Source organism: Cryptomeria japonica, chromosome 8, assembly GCF_030272615.1.
Source record: "Cryptomeria japonica chromosome 8, Sugi_1.0, whole genome shotgun sequence".
NCBI lineage: Eukaryota > Viridiplantae > Streptophyta > Pinopsida > Cupressales > Cupressaceae > Cryptomeria > Cryptomeria japonica.
This window is the reverse complement of record NC_081412.1, coordinates 159085207-159106406: the sequence shown is the minus strand read 5'-3', so window position 1 is coordinate 159106406 and position 21200 is coordinate 159085207. Positions and strand designations below refer to the sequence as shown.

Genomic DNA, 21200 nt, shown 5'->3' with positions numbered 1-21200 from the left:
GTAAATGAAATAAAGCATTTGGTTTCATTGTGCTCTTATTTTCATTCTTGCCAGTAAATTAATCCCTGCCTTTTATTTTTACCTGTGTAGCCTTTATTCACAATTTTGAAATTGATTAACGTTTTGCAAATTAATGATTGTGCGATCCCTGCCTTCAATTATTGCATTTAAGTTTATTTTGTTTCCCGACTGCAGATTTTGTGCAAATAAGAGTGTTTTTTCAGTTTGGCGTTTCGTCTTTTAGATAAATTTTAATTTCAAGTTTCCTTATCTTTTCTTTGCAAAGAATTATAATTCATTGAAGATCCTATGAAGAATTCACTTCTAAAATCCCAGAGGTTGACTCACAAATTGTGTACCATGTTTGTGAGGTTTCCTATGTTGGTACAATTCTGTATATGGGTGCAGGTTTGAACATCAACAAAAGCTTCTCGATGAAATAGGCTTCTAAGAGAACAAAAATGTATGTTGAGATATGTACGTGTAAGAATACAAATTAATCCTATTATAACTACACAACATTTAATAAAGTACACTAGCCTAGGGACAATTTTTAATAAAACATGCTTGCACAATTAATTGTCACACCGTTTCTTCCTTGCTTTGAGAAAATTTCTGCTGGTGTATAATCATACTTAGGTGCTTAGGTGGCTTGCCTATATGGCATCATGGTTAGTTAGCATGGTAGGTAGGGTGGTAGGTAGAATGTCTTCTCTATATACGTACCTCCTTCCTATTCATTTTTCATCCACTCAATATATTCTTTATTTGCTTCTTGCAATTTGCTCTCTTTGTTGTTTCCATTTGCCTAGATTCCTTGCCAAATTTCACATGGTATCAGAGCCATGCTAGTGCAAGGGAGATGCAAACGAATTTGTAAGCAAGTTGGCATGAAGATTTGAGAAGGTTTGGAAATTCTGCAAATGTTTACTCTTTGCCAACAGGATTTGTCAAATATTTGATGGAATTTGATTAATCTTTGCAAATTCTCTTGAAATTCTGAGAATTTTTGCAATTTTTTCTTGAAATGTGGACAATATTTGCATATTCATGGCAAAATATTAGTATTTGCAAATATGTTTAAATATTGAAGAAATTTGTATGAATATTGCGTTCATTTGCAAAGTTGCTGCAATTCTGTAAAATATTTGTGAATTGTGCATATTTTGGCAAAATTTGTAGTTGGATTTGCAAATCCTTCAGCATTTAAACCTTGCATTTCAAATCTATCTGGTATTTGGTTTAAATTTGCAAATCTTGTTAAGATCTTCATAGATGTACCAATATTCATCTGTTCTTTAGCTTTGCTAATTTCTAGTTTTGGAGCTTCGACCTGCAAATGTCTGGCATTCTGGGTGCATGAAGATAGCAGATCAGCCTTTTTTGGCATTGACCTCAGGGTGTCTTGACAGTGGCGAGTTGATTTTCATAGGCATTGATCCACACTTTACATTTCAGTTGGCGCCTTTTCATCTATATTTGTGGCTTAAATGTACACTTTTGGTGGCCATTTTTATTTTCATCGGCCTGTATTTTTGCATTGACTGGAAGGTGTTTCTTTTGGCATTTTCTTTGATGTATAGTCTACTGTGGAAGTGTAAAGAATGCCTTTTAACTTTCACTGTTTTTTTTTTGCTTTGCTGGCCCTGCCGTATGGCGTTAAAATTTACAGAAATTTTGGCTTCTTTTGTGGCACCTAAACCTGCAATATAAATTTACATTTTAGCCACCAAAATCCACTATTATATTTGCTATGAAATTTGGCTATTGAGCTGCAGTTACAGTGAAGCAAATTGGACAGCTAAGGTAGCATATCGACCTCCATTCTGTTGTGGAAGGATTGGTGCACAACCTACAACTTGGTGCAAGTTTGGCTTTGACAAGAGTTGAGGCCATTTCAAGAAAGAATTCAGCTTTTAACTTTGAAATTTGATTGGAGATTTAGGCTCATAAGGAGAGATATTGGCATTTTCTTTTTGTTCGACCAAAGATATTAGCCAGCTTTCTTTGGCATTTTTACTTGTTCAAGCAGATTATTGCTTCTTTTTTTGGCATTTCCTTCTAGTTGGCATCTGAATTCTCCCCTAAACCTGCACATCCATTGTGGCAAACGAATCTCACTTTTGGGCGGCATTTTCTGGAAAATTTACAGCAACTAAGGGTTAGCATTGGAAATTTCCTTCCATTGAATTTGCTTTAAGGCACTCATTTAAACATTACCTTTAAACATTTCTTTTAAAAGGTGGAAATTTCATTTGAAATTATTGGGAGAAATTTGAATTTGCCTAATTGGAAATTGCCTTTGTATTTTCCACTGACATGTGTTTGACTGTCAAGTTGAATGTTGTAGGATGGAGCATTATTCATGGTCAAATAGCTAATGTCCCCTTATTTCTCTTTCATTTCTCCCTCAGACTCGCAAAAACAAATAATTTGCAATTGTAATTTTTGCAAGGCATTTTGTAAATTTGTAATGCACTACATTATAAAGTGTCAGATTTGGGAGGGTTTTCTAGAGTGAATCAAGTGGGGTATTTTTGGTGTTAATCTTTGTTGGTTGTAATCACATCTCCTAATGCATGGAAAGTTAAATGTGATTACCGTGGGAAGAAAAAGCATGCCATTGATCATTGCTTGCAAAGACAACTTGATGATATAAAACTTCTTTATGAACTTTATCACTTGCAACATCTTTGCATTGCAAATGGCATCAATTTGCCTAATTCATCTGAACCAGCATCAACAAAAATATCTGCAGTTGATGACACTCCAGTTGATGACTCTCCATCTCTTGTTATTTCCATCTCTGGATTCCAGTGGTTCAATGCAGCAGGGTACCCATCATCTTCAAGATACAGCTACTTGGGACACATTTCGATCACACATTGCATCCTTGTTTGTAGAGTCCTACATTGTCAACTTGGAGGACAGCATTGAGGACATTCATCTCCTCTATTTTGATAGCTTCCATGGAGTTGCATTACCTTCTTCCACTATTATGGGCACATGTTCAAACCCTCTTGTTCCATCTCTACGTAATATTTTGTCACCATTTGACATTGGTGTGGAGACATTTGAGTAGCATTTGGAGCACTTATCATTGTCTTTGGATTATGATTTGCATTGGTCTTCATCAGATTCTAGATTGCCATCTTCATCGTTGTGGTCTAGAACACTTGATTTGTTTGGGATATCTTTCGACATCAACATGGAGACACTTAAGTAGAGTTTAGGGGCTTCATTCATACTGAGTTTTTTTGCTCATATCCCCTCTAGGAATGAGAAGATAACTTTCATACTTTTTTAGTGTTATCTCTTCCTAAGGGGAGGAACGTTGTTCACGGGGCTTGGATCAGCTTTAGCATTCATTGTCAAGCATCTACCATTATCGTAGGAGATTCTACATTGAGGGGAGGGGGGGGGGGGGGGGGGGGGTTGCATTGTATTACTCTCTCTCATATGTGAAGGATTTTTTACTCACATGGGGTTTTCTACTTCTCATCTTTTACCCTCATTTTTGGGGGAGTTTATTTCCATAGGGTTTTCTCCTCTTCTTTATGAGTGCATTGTACTTGGGTAGCTTATAAGGCTATGATATCGGCACCCACTTATCTCCTCACCTAAGCTAGGCTTAAGGGGGGATGTTGTACTAATCCTTCTTAGGTGGCTTGCAATGTCTCCTCTATACATGTACCTCCTCCCTATTCATTTTTCGTCCACTCAATACATTCTTCATTTGCTTCTTGCAATTTGCTCTTTGTTGTTTCCATTTGCCTAGACTCCTGGCCAAATTGCACAATTTCCCCCATCTTCAATAGATGATCAACACCACCCTGTAACTTCCAAGATGAGTTGGAGGAAAGTCAAATTGATTAGCTATGTAGGTACACTATCCCAAGGGCAATATTCTATAGAACATGCTAGCACATTTAATTGTCTCATCATTTCCTCCTTTGTTTGAGGAAAATGCCCCCAACTTCAATAGATGGACAACAACACCTCATAGTTTCTACGATAAGTTGGAGGAAAGTAAATTTGACAAGTTATGGAGTTCATGCAAACCATAAATAATGATAAGGGTGTTACTAAATAGAGAGTGTAGATGTCAATTGAGATTGGTTTGAACACTTAGGAGTGGAATATGTGAGAATGAAATGCTTGTCAATACCAAAGTATACACATATGGATATTTCGGTTCTAAAAGTGCCTACTTGCATAGATTATGTGAATGTCACAAATAATACAATTGTAGTGGTGTGAGGATTAGATCCATATCATAGAACCCGATCATCAAAGTCATTGAATGTGAGACTAGTGGGAGTCTTTCTTACTTAGGAATTGAACCTATGTTAGATATTGAAGAGATGATGCCAACAGTAAAGTTTCATAGTTTGTTGAGGAAAAGAATTGTCAATATAGAGTTTATTATTGTTTTGCATAATTTCTAATTAAATAGAGGAAAAGGAGGGCATTGTAATTGGAGAGATAGACTTGTGCAAAGTGAAGCTATTGTATAGCAATTCTAATTTTTAAAACTCTAGATTCATTATTGATCATGCGGCTAACATTTGAGGAACATGGGATGGCTCATAATTAGGATGGTGAGGATATTGTAGAAATGGCAGTGAATGAGAATCATCACTTGACTTGATAGTGTAGGAAGCTAGAACAAAAAACTTGATTCTATAGGCAGATCTATATTGTTGGGTGGAACAATTGAGGGATTAATTGTATGATTGCTCACGTGGTTTGTTTTCTAGGAGCAACTCTTGGAATACTCACAACTTCTTGTATTAGCCTATTTTAGCTCGTAGTCTTGTTATCTAGGGTTTGTTCAAAAGTGCAACATGAATGATAAGGATCTGCTTGAGAATGCTAATACTTGGTGATTATGAGGATTCCCTTGTAACTTTTGGAGAAATTTTGTATTAGATGCATGATTAAGAAAAATGATCCACTAAGGTTTTGCAATCAATGGTTGCAAAACAACCTCTAGGCAAGAAGATATGCAATTTTTCTTCTCAAAGTGAAGAATGACATTAAATTTGCTTATCCAAATTAGAAGATATGAAAATGCTAGTCATGATTGGTAAAAAGCTAAAAAAACAATACAACTATTCTAGAAGACTAGCTACTCAGGGTCACAAATCATTCAATGTTGCTTGGATTTTTTAATGTGTGATATTATTGTAAAGCTATTGGAAAATACTTTTTGATGAAACAAGAACTATTTTGATAAGATAATTTTATAGTACAAGAAGCATTTTTTTAGGCGGAAAATAGTAAAATGACTTAAACATCAATGTTTGTGTAGTGGGTGTAACCGTGTAACTTAGCAGGCTACAAGCATACAACAACAAAATTCACTAGAACCTATGACACTTGTACTAGTTTGTTGGGATATGTTGCTACAAATTGAAGTGCTAATCTACTTTGAAATATGAGGCTAACGTTAGAGCTTACGAGTAGGAATTTAATCTACTTTGTGTAGTGGGTGTAACCGTGTAACTAAGCAGGCTACAAGCATACAACAACAAAATTCACTAGAACCTACTTTGAAATATGAAGCTAACGTTAGAGCTCACAAGGAGAAATTTAGCATACAACATAAAGTGAGCTAATTGGTTAACTTGTTATATGTATTCAAAAGCATGAAAAACAAACTTCTACTTTATAAAGCAAAATCTCTCATATTTGGCTCTAGAAAAGCATTTCTAGAGATTACTTTCCTTGCTCCAAGTTCTCCTAATTGTTATGATAGTGGTCAAGGAAGAAAGATCACTGATTTGAGCATAATTTGTAGTTGCTCATTGGTTCTCCTTCCTTTCGAGATTTGAAAATGTCCTTGAGAGATGAGTAGTGGAAGAGGAAGGGAACGAAACCTCCAAGATTGTAGTCAATTTTGAAATGCCTTAAAAATTGTGTATTATCTAAGGGCATTAAGGTTAAGCAATGTGAGTGAGAAATCCTATAGCTTGTGGGTATAAAATTGCTTTATTCTTTTTTCTTTTTTTTTGAGGAATGGATCTTTATAAGAAGATGTTATGGCCAAGGGAACTATTTGTGGTTGTTAGATCACCCAAACAATTGTAAACATCTAGTTGTGGCGAGGCTGGGACTCTTAGGAAAATATTAGCCTCATGCAAGGTAATATAAGTGTCTCAAAAAAAGTAGTAGCGTAGCTTTTCCAAGTTTTAGACTTTGAGAGGTGATTTGAAGTGGACAAGGTAGATTTATAAAAAGCAAAACATCAATCATGTAAGAATTTGGCTTTATAATGGGTTGAAATAAATGGTGTGCTCTCTCAATGGCTAACCTATCTTTGTTTTGGTTGTTTCAAGTTTTCATTGCACAATAATTTTTGTATAGTTGAGTCGGGATGTGTCCCTACTTAATCTAGTATGTTCAATTTTATTCCTTACCAAAAAATTTGGGGTTTTTTTTAACTCTTTGTAAGTAAATGACTTGACCATCTACTATATGTTGTTACTCACCAAAAGGCAAGGGACCCCACAAGTACATAAGCATCTTTAAGAATTTATATGGGAAAAAAACATTGATTATGAATTTCCGGTGAGCACTACTCTCATTTGTGGTTACTTATTTAGTATCTTGTAATGTATAACATATATGATTCTCCCATAGATATGTAGCTAGAGTTAGAATTGAAATTATCATCAAACATAACTATGCTGGATATGATTTTAATGCTCAAGGAAGTTGCTTATAATGTTATGATAAGGTAGATTTACATATATGGTGTGAATCTCTTGGTATATTAAAAGGTAAAAGTAGTTTTTATGATCATTGCTAAATAAGACATTAGCTCTTAAACTCAACAATATGATTGTTTTACATCTATGTAATCAATGAAATGTACATACCCCACTGGGTTTGAACTTTTACTTATTTTACTTCTCTTGAATGCATGACTTCAACATTAGGCCTATCTGTTAACATATAAAACAATTTATACTCTTAGATATCTTTAACCGTAATTATGATTCTTCACACAAGGTTTGATTGTTGCAAGGGAAGAGTTTAAATTTATTACAAAGATTTGTAACTTGAAATTTTATATTCAAACATGCATACAAGTTTTAGGTAACTTTCACTTCTTATATGTTGTAGTAGGATAAACATCTATGATAAGAATCTTGACATTAGCCTTTATAACATTCTATTGCATTCTTGGGAGCTTTGCTTGTAGATATAAGCATAATGCCCAATTATTATGGAAGTGTCTTGAGGCAAATAAAATAATTGTCATAGAAGTATTCATGAGCCAAGCTGTATCAAGTCTATCCCTAAAATTAACAATAGGTCCATGTTTAGCAAGTAACTACCAAGTTGACATAATCATAAAATAAGATAATTGAGTTGGGTAATAGTTCCAAATTAAATGGATATTAATAAAATATATTGACCATATCAAAGTGCTGGTAAAATCCTTTTCTAAAGGATTTATCTAATTTAGAGGAAGACCACAATTACATTCTCTAAGGCATATACCAATTGTTAAAAGACATTCTTTATTAAGAGTGCAATAAATTATTCTAGCCAAAAGGAGAAAATGAGTGCAAAAATCAAATAATGTTATGAATGGTTTTCAATTTTTTAAAAGTGTTCACATGTATTTACACAATTTTAAGCATTCATGATGAGGAAAGTGGTGAATAAAGAAAATAGATAGTTGTCTTAAAACAAATATATAACAATAGAACGGATCCATTTTGGTTCTCATTATAGGATTGTTGGCTCAGTTACTTGATTGTGGAGTGCCCTCTTTGATCATTTGATTGGAGATTGATTTTGTTGTTTAAAAGTCTTTGGTTGATGAGGTTTCTTGTCCTACCTGCTCGTTGGTGGATAACACTACAACCTTGGAGGGTCCTCTTGAGGTAGCTTTCGTTGGGGTTGGTATGGTCCAAGTGATTTTATTGTTCCCTATGAGGACTTCTTTAGAATTAGTTTAGGTATCTCCTTTGTTTGATTCTATTGCCTTGGTAGTGGACTATGAGAGGATTCATGCTCTTGCGTAGGTTGCACACTCCATGCAACATATGACATCTTCGTTTTTCTCTTCATATGAGGTGATTCGGGTTGAGGTGGTGGTTGAGGACTCCATCCTCCATGATTGGGTGAGTTTGAAAATGGTCTGTCTTGGATGACTGTTCAAAGAAGAAAGAGAGGTTTGCTTAGATTTGTTTCAAAATACCATCCTCAAGTTAAGGGTGTGTAGATTGTAAAGAAGAGAAATGGTATTTTGTAGGTTGGATGGGTTTTAAAAGGTTTTAGGCATTTCCAAAACCTATTTAGTTTTTGTTGTTAACTATCTTTTGTTGACATTTTGATCTAATTGGATTTTAAGAAAGGTTTATTAAAATGAAAAATTAAAATAATATTCTACTATAAGCTTTAATTTAGGCAAAAGTTCAAATCAATCCTAGGTGGAAGAAAAAAAAACTCTTTCATTCTATGAATGTTAAAAAGCTCAATTTTGTCCTTTTTATTTGCTTAAACAATATTTTGTCAAGCACACAAATTATGACAAATCACCATCACCAATCTCAACACAAGCCTATACAACGATGATAAGAATGATAGGTGAAATAAGGCCATTTGATTTTTTATACTCACCAATAACCATCACTTAATGATTCATTTTGTTTCGTTCAAAATAGTCAGTACCATTATCTTGTTCAAAGTTTAGTGGAATATTCATAATGAAAATCATGATTTGCTTCCCAGAGGAAATAATAATCTGTTAAGATTTTTTTTTATTAGGTCGCACTCAAGTTCATGAATATAAACAAGAATGATGTTTGAGTATTGTTTGTTACGATGGGGTGCAATGCTTGTGTTATCATGTTAACCATCCAAATTTGAGACTAGCAAATTAAATGCTTCTTAATTACTAGAGGTTAAAAAAAAAGTGTATCAAAGAGTTAATTGTTAAAAATGTTTTAAATAATTCAAAGAGAAAAATAAATAAATAAATAAAGAATTCAAAGAACAAAACAAATAAATCTGAAGATGATAGAAAACAAAAATGAAATAAAATTGTGAACATGATATCAAAAGAGAATGTTGAAGGATAAACATGGCATATCAATTTCAATGCTAATTGGAAAATGAAAGAAAAGATTAGGAGCCATGCCCTCTCACTTATGACAAATGAAAGTACAAATGAAGTCAAATTAAATTAAGATTCTCTCTTGAGCTTAATTTGTTTATCTAAAGGTTCGTATTCACAAATAAAATGATTGTCAAATTTTATTAAAGAAAATTCTTCTCTTAAAAGTTATTTTTTATTGCTTTCTTATATTTCAATAACATGTATTGATAGATTGACAACATCACACATTTATTTAATGAGTTTGGATTATGACAATAGACTTATGAATTTTAACATTGAGAATGAACTTATATAAAACATCTCTTATGCCTTGGCAAATCAATTAAGGCACAATTAGTTTGTCTTCATGATATATTAAATGATATTGAAATCATTTTGTTACATATATTGAAGTTGAATCCTTAACTAACCATTGTTTATTATTTGCAGGCAAGCCATGAGCTCCACACTCAATTTGCAAATGCACTTCGATTGGCTTTGTGACAATGTCAATTTCATAATATCAAATTCTATTGATGACCTCCATCTACAAATTATTCAAAATGGCATGATAGTTTTTCTAATTTCTCTAATCAAAATGCAAAATTTGATATTATTCATAATTTGGTAGTTTGCTTCACAAAAGAATGTAGATCTATATGCATGCTTAAAACTAATAGGAACATAAAGGGGCGTAAAGCGATAGCAATTTAAAATATGTTATTTGTTGTGCTATTTATTAAAAGAAAAATATTAGTATACATTACAAATGTAGATCAAGTAAGTTATTTACAATTTAAAGGGTTTGATATGACCTTTAAAGGACATATTTAAACCAATTGATATGTAGGATTTTAATAATGCTAACATAAAATATGTTAACATTGTACACTTTTAAACAAATGCAATAAATTACAAATGTGTATTAGATAAATAATATATGACTTAAAATAAAAAAAATGTTTGTAAAAGTGTTGATATCTTTAATTCTCTCTTATTTATACTTCTTATCTTAACATCAATTTAGACTATGGAATGATCTTTTACTATGATTATTTATCTTCTATCTAAATCATTATAATATTATTTGTTATTACTTATTATTCTATAATTTAGATCTTATTAGTAAGACCATTTTTGAGGTATTGAGTTGTTGAGATTGAAGCCATTACTCGATAGTATATATTTAACGATTTTAAGAGATTCAATAAAAAATATATCATAAAGCATGAAGGGCTTGACTAATAAGGGATGTCTTTTTGGTTGAAGAGTTATTCCAATGGGTGGAGTGAAACTACACAATACTTATTTAACTTCTTTGATGATGGCCTTGACTAATAAGAGATGTCTCCTTGGTTGAAGAGTTCTTCCAATGGACGGAGAGAAAATTACACATGATACTTACTTACTTTTTTGATGAAGAGCTTGACCACTAAAAAATGTCCCTGATGAGTTCTTTGTATGGAAAGAGAGAGCTACCTACACCACATCTTTTACAAAGAAATATTATTTTATAAACTAGAATTTAATTGTTTTATTAAATAAAATTTCCATCTCATATACCCTCTCATATACCCTCTTTAACCACAAATTGTCATTTTAGATAGTATTTTTAGAATTCAACATTAGTTCATCATTGCAAGGTGCAATGATTAGATAATGAGGTGTATAGGGCACCTTACACTTGTTTCTCCAACCATATTATCAAAATAGCTTTTAACACCCTATTCAAAAATTTTCAAAAGGTCATTGTACTTCAACTTAAAATAAAAATAAAAACTTCCATATCAAATTCACAATTTATGAAACATCCATAAAGAGGTTAATTAACAATTCGTTCCAAAAGCTTATCACATCTAGTCCACAATCTGTGCATCTTAAAAAAACTTTCCATTCAAGTTGGATTTGAAACAACAATCAAAAGCATTTTTTCTGAAAGCCAATTATATTTAACCCACAATCTATACGCTTTATCCCATCCTAAGAATTTATTAAAGGGCTCTAAAACGTTAAGTAAAAAGGTTCATACACAAAAAAAAATTTAAGTTTATATCTGGCACATTAAGCTACACCTTTCTTTTAACACAAATAATTTAACGGCTGATTGTAATCCAGAACATCAATAAAAAATAGTCATTTAAAAAAGCCACTCCAAATCTTTGGAGTAGAGAAAACCTTACAATCTTTAATAACCTTTATGTCTTACTACCAGTTTTTTGAAAAGCTCTGGTAAAGGGGATAACAGTGAAGCATTTGTCGTGATCTTTGGACTTCGATCTTCGCAACAAAAACCTAACTATGGATTCAAAAAAGAAAATATAGAAAAAAATTTCCAATTGCAAAACGCTTTTCTTTTTTTATTGATCAAAGCTGCTTAGAAGAAAATAATAGCAGTTCAAATAGAACTGCAAAAGAAGAGATCAAAAAAGAACTACAGATATCTTTTCTATTTGCTAAACAATGTTTGCTTAGGAAAATATCAATAATTGTGCATTTGTTCAACGGTGTGATTAGATTAACTTTGCCACTTTATCAACAATATTTTATTTTGTACATGTCACAATTTAATTAGGATAGCCCAAGAAGTAAGAATGTGCCATAAACTTACAAAATAAATCTTCCTCCGCACAGCTAAACAAACTATCTATAGCTACAAACAAGCATTGTCTGGACTGCTATGGGTTGCAAATAAATATGAATTTAAGACGTAATTAAATAAGTTAGCAGCACGGTTCTATCAACAAAAATCAGATGATTGAACATGGCAGTATTTCTAGGAAGCAAGCAAAGTCTTATGGCTATCATGACTTGATATTGTCATCTAATGTGTTTGATGAAATGCGTTATAGATTTTTGGAAGTCATTCATTATTATCCTTGTAGAAAGAACTATATCACTGCATCAGAAGTTGCACGGTTTGCACAAAGGAATAATTATGTATACATTATGTTAACAAAAGATACTTGTAAATTTATTAACTCTTTCGTGAATCATTGGATACCTAAAGGAAAAATGAAGGGGGCTTAGCAGTGTTCCAATTTACAAACTATACATCCATTTAAAATTCCACATGCATTTACAGTATATAAATTATTTATGAATCACATCAGGCCACAAGTCAACAAGTTTGAGCTTTGTCAATCCCTGAGAAACTGTGATACTTTTGTGAGGATTTTACACGTTACAGTCTTCTCTATTCTTCACAATGTCATATTTGCAGAGAGGACATGTTGCATTCATGCGCAACCACTTTTGGATGCATGCACAGTGAAAATGGTGGCTACATGGAAGTTCATGCAATTCGACACCATCTTCATATGCAGAAAGACAAATACAGCATTCCTGCAAGTATTCAAAGACGGGGTATGCCATAGGACCATTATGTATCCAAATGTTTGTGCAAAACTTAGAAAAGATTAAAGAAAAAGATTGAAATTAATGAAAATTGAACCCAGTGAATAGAATTTAGAACCACCAATAACAAAAAAAAATGTGCTGAAAACAAATATCCTATCCCCTTGCAATGCCCTTATTTATTTTATTTAAGCACTTACAGCATCCTCTGCTTCAAGAGCTTTTTCAGATGTAGTTTCTCCAGATATTGAACTCATTATTCCTCCACATGGTCGAGATTTTTCACCACTGATCTTCTCAGAAGGACCTGCTCTACAGAACCTATACTTTGGAAGAAGGCTAATATCTGCTTCAGAGGCACCATTCTGTTTTGACATTAAGATAAGAAAAAATACTTCTTGTTCAATACAGCTATGCATCAAACTTGATTGGTGGTGCATACAAATTGATGACCAAATCATTGCACAATAGTAATATGCATATTTAAGTGATAAGACAGTAAAATATACAACATTATTATCATTTTTAGTATCTTACAAATTGGGTTGTGATTAAAAAGATATGGAAACCACTTTACATAAATGCTGAGAAATTTTGTCACGTTTGAAGTTTTTTTAAATTCCCACAGGCTGACTTCAGTATACAGATTTTTGGATTACTTCACTATCATTTTTGCCATTTAAACTGACTCATATGTAATCCCCGAACCTCGTTTAGTAATCTGCCACTACAATTGTCAAACAAACTTTTTCTCTTACCTAGGTATGCAATGGGAATAATTAGAATTTAATCTGCCGCCAACAGGATTAGAACATAATCTCATGCCCATGCCAAAGGCAACGTTAACTTATCTTGAATGAATTAAAGGATTACTATTTCATTCTAGCCTAGACTAAAATAAACTTTGTAATGAATGAGGCAGGAGCTTCACAAGTACTAATAGTGTTAAAAATGTATCCTAGTAATTAAATTTATAAATTCACCTAAAAAAGAACCTTCCTACTTGTAATTTTTAAAATATTGAATTCTCATTTATGCCAGGATTGTTTCTGAAAGCTATCGAGAATGGTTTTTTCAGTGTGTTAAAATGATCCAACAGAAAGAAGGAATAAGACAAGCAAAGCAATATGCATTACAGTTGTACTTAAATTGCAAATATAATCAAAACATACAAAATGGGTAATCACATGGACTTCATCGTACACCAGGGCCTTCAACACATATTGCATGCTTTGGTAGCAGTAAGATGTTGATGAAAAAACTTACATAGCTGAATTTACGAGTTAAGGTTATTGAACCTTACTTTATAAACTATAAAGATGATGCCTCTCAGAAGGGAAGCAGAAATTAATTTTAAATATGCTAAGCAAGGAACTTGTTGCAAAGATACTATCTGGATTTTGCAGGCATGGGAATCAAACTATCCTGTTACCTAGATTTTAAACATACTATGCAAAGAAATGTTGCAAATATACTACCTATATTTTGTAGTCACGGGGATCAAACTATCCTATTACCAGAAACTTCATAGACAGAAAATTTGACGGAAGTTTGGTTGTGGTACTGGATATTATAATCTGGAGCTCCTTGTTTTGTCACATACAAAGTCTTATTTCTCTTTAATTATGCAGTACAGCTGGCAATAACTTTTGAAGGTGTAGAACTCCACAAGAAATCTGGCATAACATAGTTGATATATAGGGTAATGATGTGATGGCTACCACTACGTGCAGATCACACTGTCAAGGCAGAATGTTGGTATACGGATTGCTTGTTCATTCTCCATTTCGTAACACTTAAAGTTATTTTGGTAATGGTTTGTAATGAAGGAAGCTTTTACTCTGAGAAATGGATATGCCGACATGTCCATGTTGTTGTAGAAATTACATGTATAGTTTAAATATAAATATCTAAGTAGCCATGACTTATGGTGTATTCAGATATTCTAGAAATTGTTGTAAAAGCTGCAGCAAATATAAGCATCTGCGGTAATGAACTCAGAAAGTCCAAGCTTTTGTATACCGTCATTTCTTAAAATGAAGAACAGTGGAAACATCTAATTATCAGCAGTATATTCAAGGTGATTAAAATAACTGTTACTTTTAGCATCCCTATATATTCTAGGGCAAACAAGCAAAGAAAGATGTTGCATACATTAGAATCAATTAAGAAAATCTGCTTAATTTAAAATTTGAACTTATACCATGAAAGTAACCTACCTGGTCAGCCACAGCATATAAAATGGCGATAATACAGGGTAGACAACAACAGACTGCAATCCCGATTACACAGGCGAGGGCAATGCAGAATACTACAAAAAATACATCAAATGCTAGAAATGCAACACAAAGCCTGCAATGTAAATACATCATACAATCTATTAGTTCTGAGAACGTGTCAATATAAGATTTTTCAAGATCCAACTCTGGTAAACAGTGATTTCACATACCAGTAAAGTCGAGGAGCATCTACTCCGAGAGACTTCCCACCAGCAATTATCCAGTAAAATCCAACAATCCACCAAAAAAAGGAAAACATTGTATTTACAGATTCTAGCCGCTTTATTACACTGTAACAATCGAACAGCTATCCAAATAAGAAGATATACAATTTTAAAAATGAAAACAGCTTAGATCAGGAATGAGCTTCAACAGTATAGCAGAAAACACAGAAGATTCCAATTCTTTAAAGGATATTTTGATGTATAACTTTAATAGGGAAAATAAAAAATTCAGGTTTAAATGATCTTATATTCCTTTTACTCATCATTAAGGGATTCCAACTTTTCCCTTGTAATAAAATTAGATCCTACAAATAACTTGATTTACACTAAATTTGACAAGTTCTGAAAGTATTCTGAAGGCAAGTTTGAAATTAAAAGTGCAGACATGTACGAAACATGGTCTAGTAATATGGGTAAAAACCATTCCAGTAACATGCTTAATCTTGAATGCCATTCTCTAATTACATATCCATATATATTCTGAAACTACCTAACATGAGCGAAAGCTTCAACACATAAGGTTTCTTTCTTATACTTATTTGTATTTCTTGGAATCAGTGAACAGGATTATGTTTTAACAAACAGGTATGACATTGGTCAACACAACTTTAATTCCCTCAATGTCATCAACAAGAAAGGCCTTAGATAATTAATGAAATTGTGGAAGTTCAAATTAAAATGTAAGATCAATTTAAGTGTTTGCCCAAACATACACATATAGAGAGAGGAAGGAGAGGAGAAGTTGGCAGAAGCATGTGCCTGATTGAGTTAGCTGTTCAAAACTGACTTGTCAAGGTGAAGCTGAAAGGACTAAAATGTGATTCTTTTGTCAATGTTGGCAATTTTATATGGTTTTTCCATGTCCTTCTAGTGCACTTGTCTAGAACAATTTATTATTCTTATCTTTGTTTGTGTGTCAATACAAGGACCGTGGACTCTGGACCTGGACATGCTTTGTATAGCTGTGATGCCTGTCCTATAGATTTTTATCTTGACTTTTTTTTGTCTGTGGCTGTGGAATCGTGGATTTATTTCCTTTTTTGAGCAATTAAATTTTAATTTCCTCAAATAAAAATGTGATAATAAATATTTCATCAATTTTATACTGTTGAATGCAATTAATTTATTTTTCATAACTACCATTCCTTACAAGTTCTATAATGTAACCTTCAAAAACTAATCCATTATTTGTTTGCAAATGTGAAGAAAAAATTCATTGAAAAATTCATGCATTCTTTATGTTTGCATGCCTTAAAATTTCTTGTCAGGATTATGGTAGTTCTTTACAACTCTTCAAAATTGGGACTTGTTCTTCCAAAATACAGTTCTAAATATAATAAGAGAGTTTCAAAAACATGATTACATTTAAATTGAACAGTTATTTGAGTGCATAAATCATCTAATCTAATCAAACATAATCTACCATTCTAATTCCATAATTATTTCAGTCCACTATAATCAAGGCAAGTTATGAAAACCTAACTCGAGAATCACTTGCTATCACTGCATCTTTTTTCAAATGATAACCGTTTGGCCCAAATTTAACCTGTTATTTGTTTCTACCTATGATCCCCAAAAGAAGTCAATCGACTCTAACCAAGGCATTAGGTGCAAATCCAAGTCCAGAATCATTCTCTATTGCTTCATTTGCTGTGTAAATGGGCACCATTTACAAAGACCCCTAACTCAAATCCCTTGAAAATTAGGTATTTTTCTGCCAAATTTAACCAACAGTTTTCATGACTTTGTTGTCCTTTACAATTTTCTAAACTAGCATTGTTCTTTACAACTATTTTCAAACATTAAACCTTTTTTTCCTAAAGTTTACCTGTTATTTGTTTCTAAATGTAATTACACAATTTCATGTGTTATGCATTGCTGCATGCATTTAAAGTTGTTTTCATCGCCAGTGTTCTTTGCAGTTTCTTCTCAAAATTTAACCTGTGATTTGTATCTAAATTTGTGATATAAAAATATATTTTCATCTAGATACAAAACATAATGCACAAATCTAATACTAAAACTATTTACTATCAGTTCATTATTTTAAACAAAATTAAGTCTTCTGTTTCCATAACTTAACCTGATGGTCGTTTTTAAATGGCACAAAAAGTTAAAAATTTATTTCTGTAGGTTGTCAAGAGAGATCAATTTGTTGTATGAGATTGCTTATAGAAGGCTACAAGGGAGTACTTTTCCCTTTATCTTATTGTAAGGGATATTTACATCACTTTGGGTATAGCATCGTAGTGCTCAACTTGACTTGTTTGGCAACCAGACCGACCATCATCCTCAAACCCATTGCAAATAATTGACTTATCCATTGCTTTAGTGAAGACGAGCCCAATTTCATTCGATTTTTACCTTCTTGAAATAGGCTGCATGCACATACCTGTCACTTGGATTGGGCCACGCTATAGGTACTGCCTGCCAATTTCAAATTTCAGATCTCCCACTCTTGAGCCCAACTTTATCAGAATTTGACTGCTACTGTGTCAACTCAAGTGCAAATGTTATATACTTGGATATCCATTTCCTATGGATATCCACTATGTTAGTATTACATCCTAGGCGTTGCATTTGAGTGTGGGGCATGTCTCAGGATATCGTATATCAGCGAAGAGGTTTGACTGCTATCAAGGAAGTGGACATGACTTCCCTTTGCCATACCAACCTTCACTGTGTTTTTCAGCACACCCTTCTTTTTGACAGGTAGGTATCCAAGGCAGGAGTGCAAAGCATAGAAAACAGATCTGTGGCAAAAGGATTAGATTGAATGAAAACCAGGTCACATGTCATAGCCTAGTCTTGCATCAGTCAGATGTCATTCCAGATTTTCTCATCGACTCCAGATCACAGATTCATATTCAGATTTCCAGTTCCAAATGTTGATCACAGCCAAAAAAACATGATCAGAATACATCAACAATATTAAATCGACAAGAGCTTAGATCACTCTTTCCTCTTTTCAATTTACCATTACATTCCAGTCTCAGTTCTGTTAATTTAGATTTACTTTCAGTTGTTGCTTGACTATAAGATTAGACCTAGATTAATTTGTAAAGAATGTATTTATTTTTTTGCTCAAATTTGTACTCGTTTAGTTTTTGATCTTTTGATCAAGCTTGTTATAAATCACCCCTTGTCAATCCATCTAAGACAAGGGTTACAATTACATGCATCAATCATCTATTGTAAGAGGGGCATATTTTGCAGATTTAATTTCAAAATTAATCACTCACTTCATTTTTTCTTCAAAATTTTAGCTTATTTCCGTAATTTAACCTACAAAGTATATTTATATGCCATTAGAAAATGTACCTTTCGCGCAACTTATCTCTGCATTTTAACCTATAACTATAATTTATCTCTGGATGTAATTAGTCAGCACGAATTTCAAGTATTCCCTACAGTTGTATGCATCAATCACTCTAACTGTACAATCCCCTAATCGCATTTTAATGTTCTTCACCATCACTTCGTTTGCAGTGTATAAATAAACAGTATTCAAGTAATTAAGCCTCCACAGTCCATGACAATAGCGTAACGAGGCTTCTGGATAGACCTGTGACGTGGTTCATTATGATAAAATATAAACAAAATTAGATGATTTGAGAAATCTCATCCACAGATCCCTCCAGAAGCCTTGTTTACTACTCACTACAAATATATAATTAGTTGAAAAAGTAAAAAGAAATTAAAAAATAAAACAAAAAACACAAACTTTTATCTATGGCAAATTACCTAATTTTCGGCTAACGAGGTAATCTTTATCAGAACTTAAATTTAAAAAGTAACAACAATAATCATTATCAAAACCAAAAAAACTTATATTTACAAGCAAATTAGCAAATTTAACGTTAAAATTGACAGAAAAAAATTACCTGCTAGTTTCTTCCGTTGGTGGCTCTTCCTCGGAATCGATCCGCTGTAAATTACGTCGCCTTCTTCTGAATTCGTAAAGCACATAAATCATATGTAAACAGCACTGAAGAATATATCCCCCAATCCAAACCCTAAGGGGTAAAGACGGCCTCTCACGCACACTACACGCCAAAACCGCAACGGAAACAGCAACAAAGGCAAGGTTCCAGAGAAGGTCCAATATCACCACGGGCTTCGAATGTGCCCAATCAGTCTGTCGTTCCTCCAATTGCTGCGCTGCCGTTTCGCGCACCATAACCGACGGTTCTCTCATTATTCTCCTGCTGCTCTGCCTCCGTATGAACCGCGCTGCCCCCTGCAAAGCTGCCATCCTCCTAATACTATTATTGTTATTATCACTATTACTTCTTGTGTCCAGCAAGGGGTTGCTGTCTACGCTTCTGTCCATTTCCTCACTTCAAAATAACTCCAATCTCTGTTTTTTAGAATCAAACGATTGCTTATAGCTTCACAATAACTTCAATTTCACTGTAATATACAGCGGCAAAAGGTCCTAAATTGCACCCTAATAGGCCAATTCTGTACGGTTTCGAAAGATTGTTTCTGTCTGTGGAAATGAGTTGTTACTGAGATTTTTGGAGCAGAAAAGCTCACGGGATCGAATCTCGTGGTTTCTGGTTTTTTCTGTGTAGGTGCTTCAATTCAACTGTAATGAGCTGTCTGTACTATAATTTGTTAAAAAAATCATTTGTTATCAATTATTGTGAAATAATGAGAAATAATAATTGTTATTTTCTTATTTTTGACGATTTCGTTCCAACCCAGGCAGATGGTTTAATTAGTAGAACTAGAACGATACATATACATTTAATAATATAGGAGAATGGTAGGGTTTATAGTTTTAAAATGGGAAAAAACATTTTATTATTTTTAGAAAGTTGCACTCACATTTAAAAAGACAATAAAGATAGAAAATTGTATTTATTAAAATCAAATAAAATTTAATAAGAAATAATTAGAATTTTTAAATGAAAAAATATTGATGTTTCATTGATCAAATTTCTAAATGAAAACATGTTCATATTATTGTCTTTTTGTTTTTCTTTGACTTGAGATCTTATAATGCTACAGGATGGAAAAATACTCATGTTTCTCAATCTTCTAAATGGAAAATCCATGTTTCTCAATCTTCTAAATGGAAAATCCATGTTTCTTACAATCTTCTAAATGGAAACAAGTTCATATTATTATTTTGTTTACTTGTCTTTTTTGTTTTTCTTTGACTTAAGCCCCTCTAATGCTACCTCCATAGGTTAGGTTTATAAGTAATTAAATTATTAAATTAAATTTAGATTGAAAACAATTAATATTGAATTAAATATAAATATTAAATACATTTAAATATGATATTTAACTAGCATACATATAGTTAAACCAGCAATCGCACTTTGGTGTGCAATGGGTACGTTGAAAAGGTGTGAAAGGTCAATTAGGGAAAAAATTGGTGTATTTTGCATACATTTGTTTAGTCTGTAAGTTCAATTGGTAGGCCATTTAAAAATTGATGTTGTTTGTGCAGCCAAGGTCTCAATCAAGAAGTGATAGCTTAAAATGAACTATGCATCTAGTTATAGGGATCCAAACATGAGTTAAACAAGAAAGATAGATATAATGAGATATAGATAGAGAGGGAGAGGAAGATATGGGAGGATAGAGATAGAGGGATCAAGAGAGAGGGAAGAGAGATACAAATAGAGATACAGATAGAGATAGAGATAGAGATAGAGATAGAGATAGGGATAGAGAGGGAGAGGGAGAAACAAGGAGTGTGTGTGAAAGTGTGAGAGATATTGAGATAAGATGCAGAGGAGCAACAAGGAGTGTGCAAACAAGATTTAGATAGATAGATAGAGGATAGAAAAATAAAGAGATATAGAAAGAGGGAGTAACATAGAGAGGAGAGAGAGGGAGAGGTATATATATATATATATATAGAGAGAGAGAGAGAGAGAGAGAGAGAGAGAGAGAGAGAGAGAGAGAGAGAGAGAGAGAGAGAGAGAGAGAGAGAGAGAGAGAGAGAGAGAGAGAGATGCACAAAGAGGTAAGGAGATAGAGGTAGGGGAGAGAGATAGAGAGAAAAATGTGGAGATGGAGAGAGAGACATAGAGGAAGAAGAAGGCAAATAGAGAGATAGAAAGATAAATTAAATGTATTATATAAATTAAAAGAAAAATTCAAAATATAACTGTTCTAAAATAAATTTTAATTTTAATAAGATAAATAATTATAAATTAAATTAAGGGGGATGATCCCACAACGCAACAGTGAGTTGCGAGCCTC

The 21200-nt window shown here is 33.0% G+C and overlaps 2 protein-coding genes across 5 annotated transcripts in view; one reads left to right on the top strand and one right to left on the bottom strand.

Moving 5' to 3' along the window:
• The window catches only part of LOC131044817 (probable UDP-3-O-acyl-N-acetylglucosamine deacetylase 1, mitochondrial), a 129704-nt gene extending 120002 nt beyond the window's left edge, over positions 1 to 9702 (top strand). For 2 of the 4 annotated variants that reach the window (XM_057978258.2, XM_057978254.2), the window contains one exon: positions 9569 to 9702. In XM_057978258.2, coding sequence (XP_057834241.2) covers positions 9569 to 9622 — 54 coding nt within the window. In that variant the 3' untranslated portion in view covers positions 9623 to 9702. Of the gene's footprint in view, positions 1 to 1318; positions 1600 to 1778; positions 2169 to 9568 lie in introns of those variants that run through there. The other 2 variants (XM_057978257.2, XM_057978256.2) reach the window with 2 other exon arrangements.
• A 2332-nt stretch (positions 9703 to 12034) lies between these two features.
• LOC131044800 (E3 ubiquitin-protein ligase At4g11680) lies at positions 12035 to 19686 on the bottom strand. The gene is made up of 5 exons (XM_057978241.2): positions 18860 to 19686; positions 14922 to 15041; positions 14692 to 14824; positions 12673 to 12837; positions 12035 to 12460 (listed from the first exon to the last, which is right to left on the bottom strand). Exons 1-5 carry the CDS (start codon positions 19306 to 19308, stop codon positions 12293 to 12295), a joined length of 1035 nt encoding a protein of 344 aa, XP_057834224.1. The 5' UTR covers positions 19309 to 19686; the 3' UTR covers positions 12035 to 12292.
• Positions 19687 to 21200: the final 1514 nt, after the last annotated feature.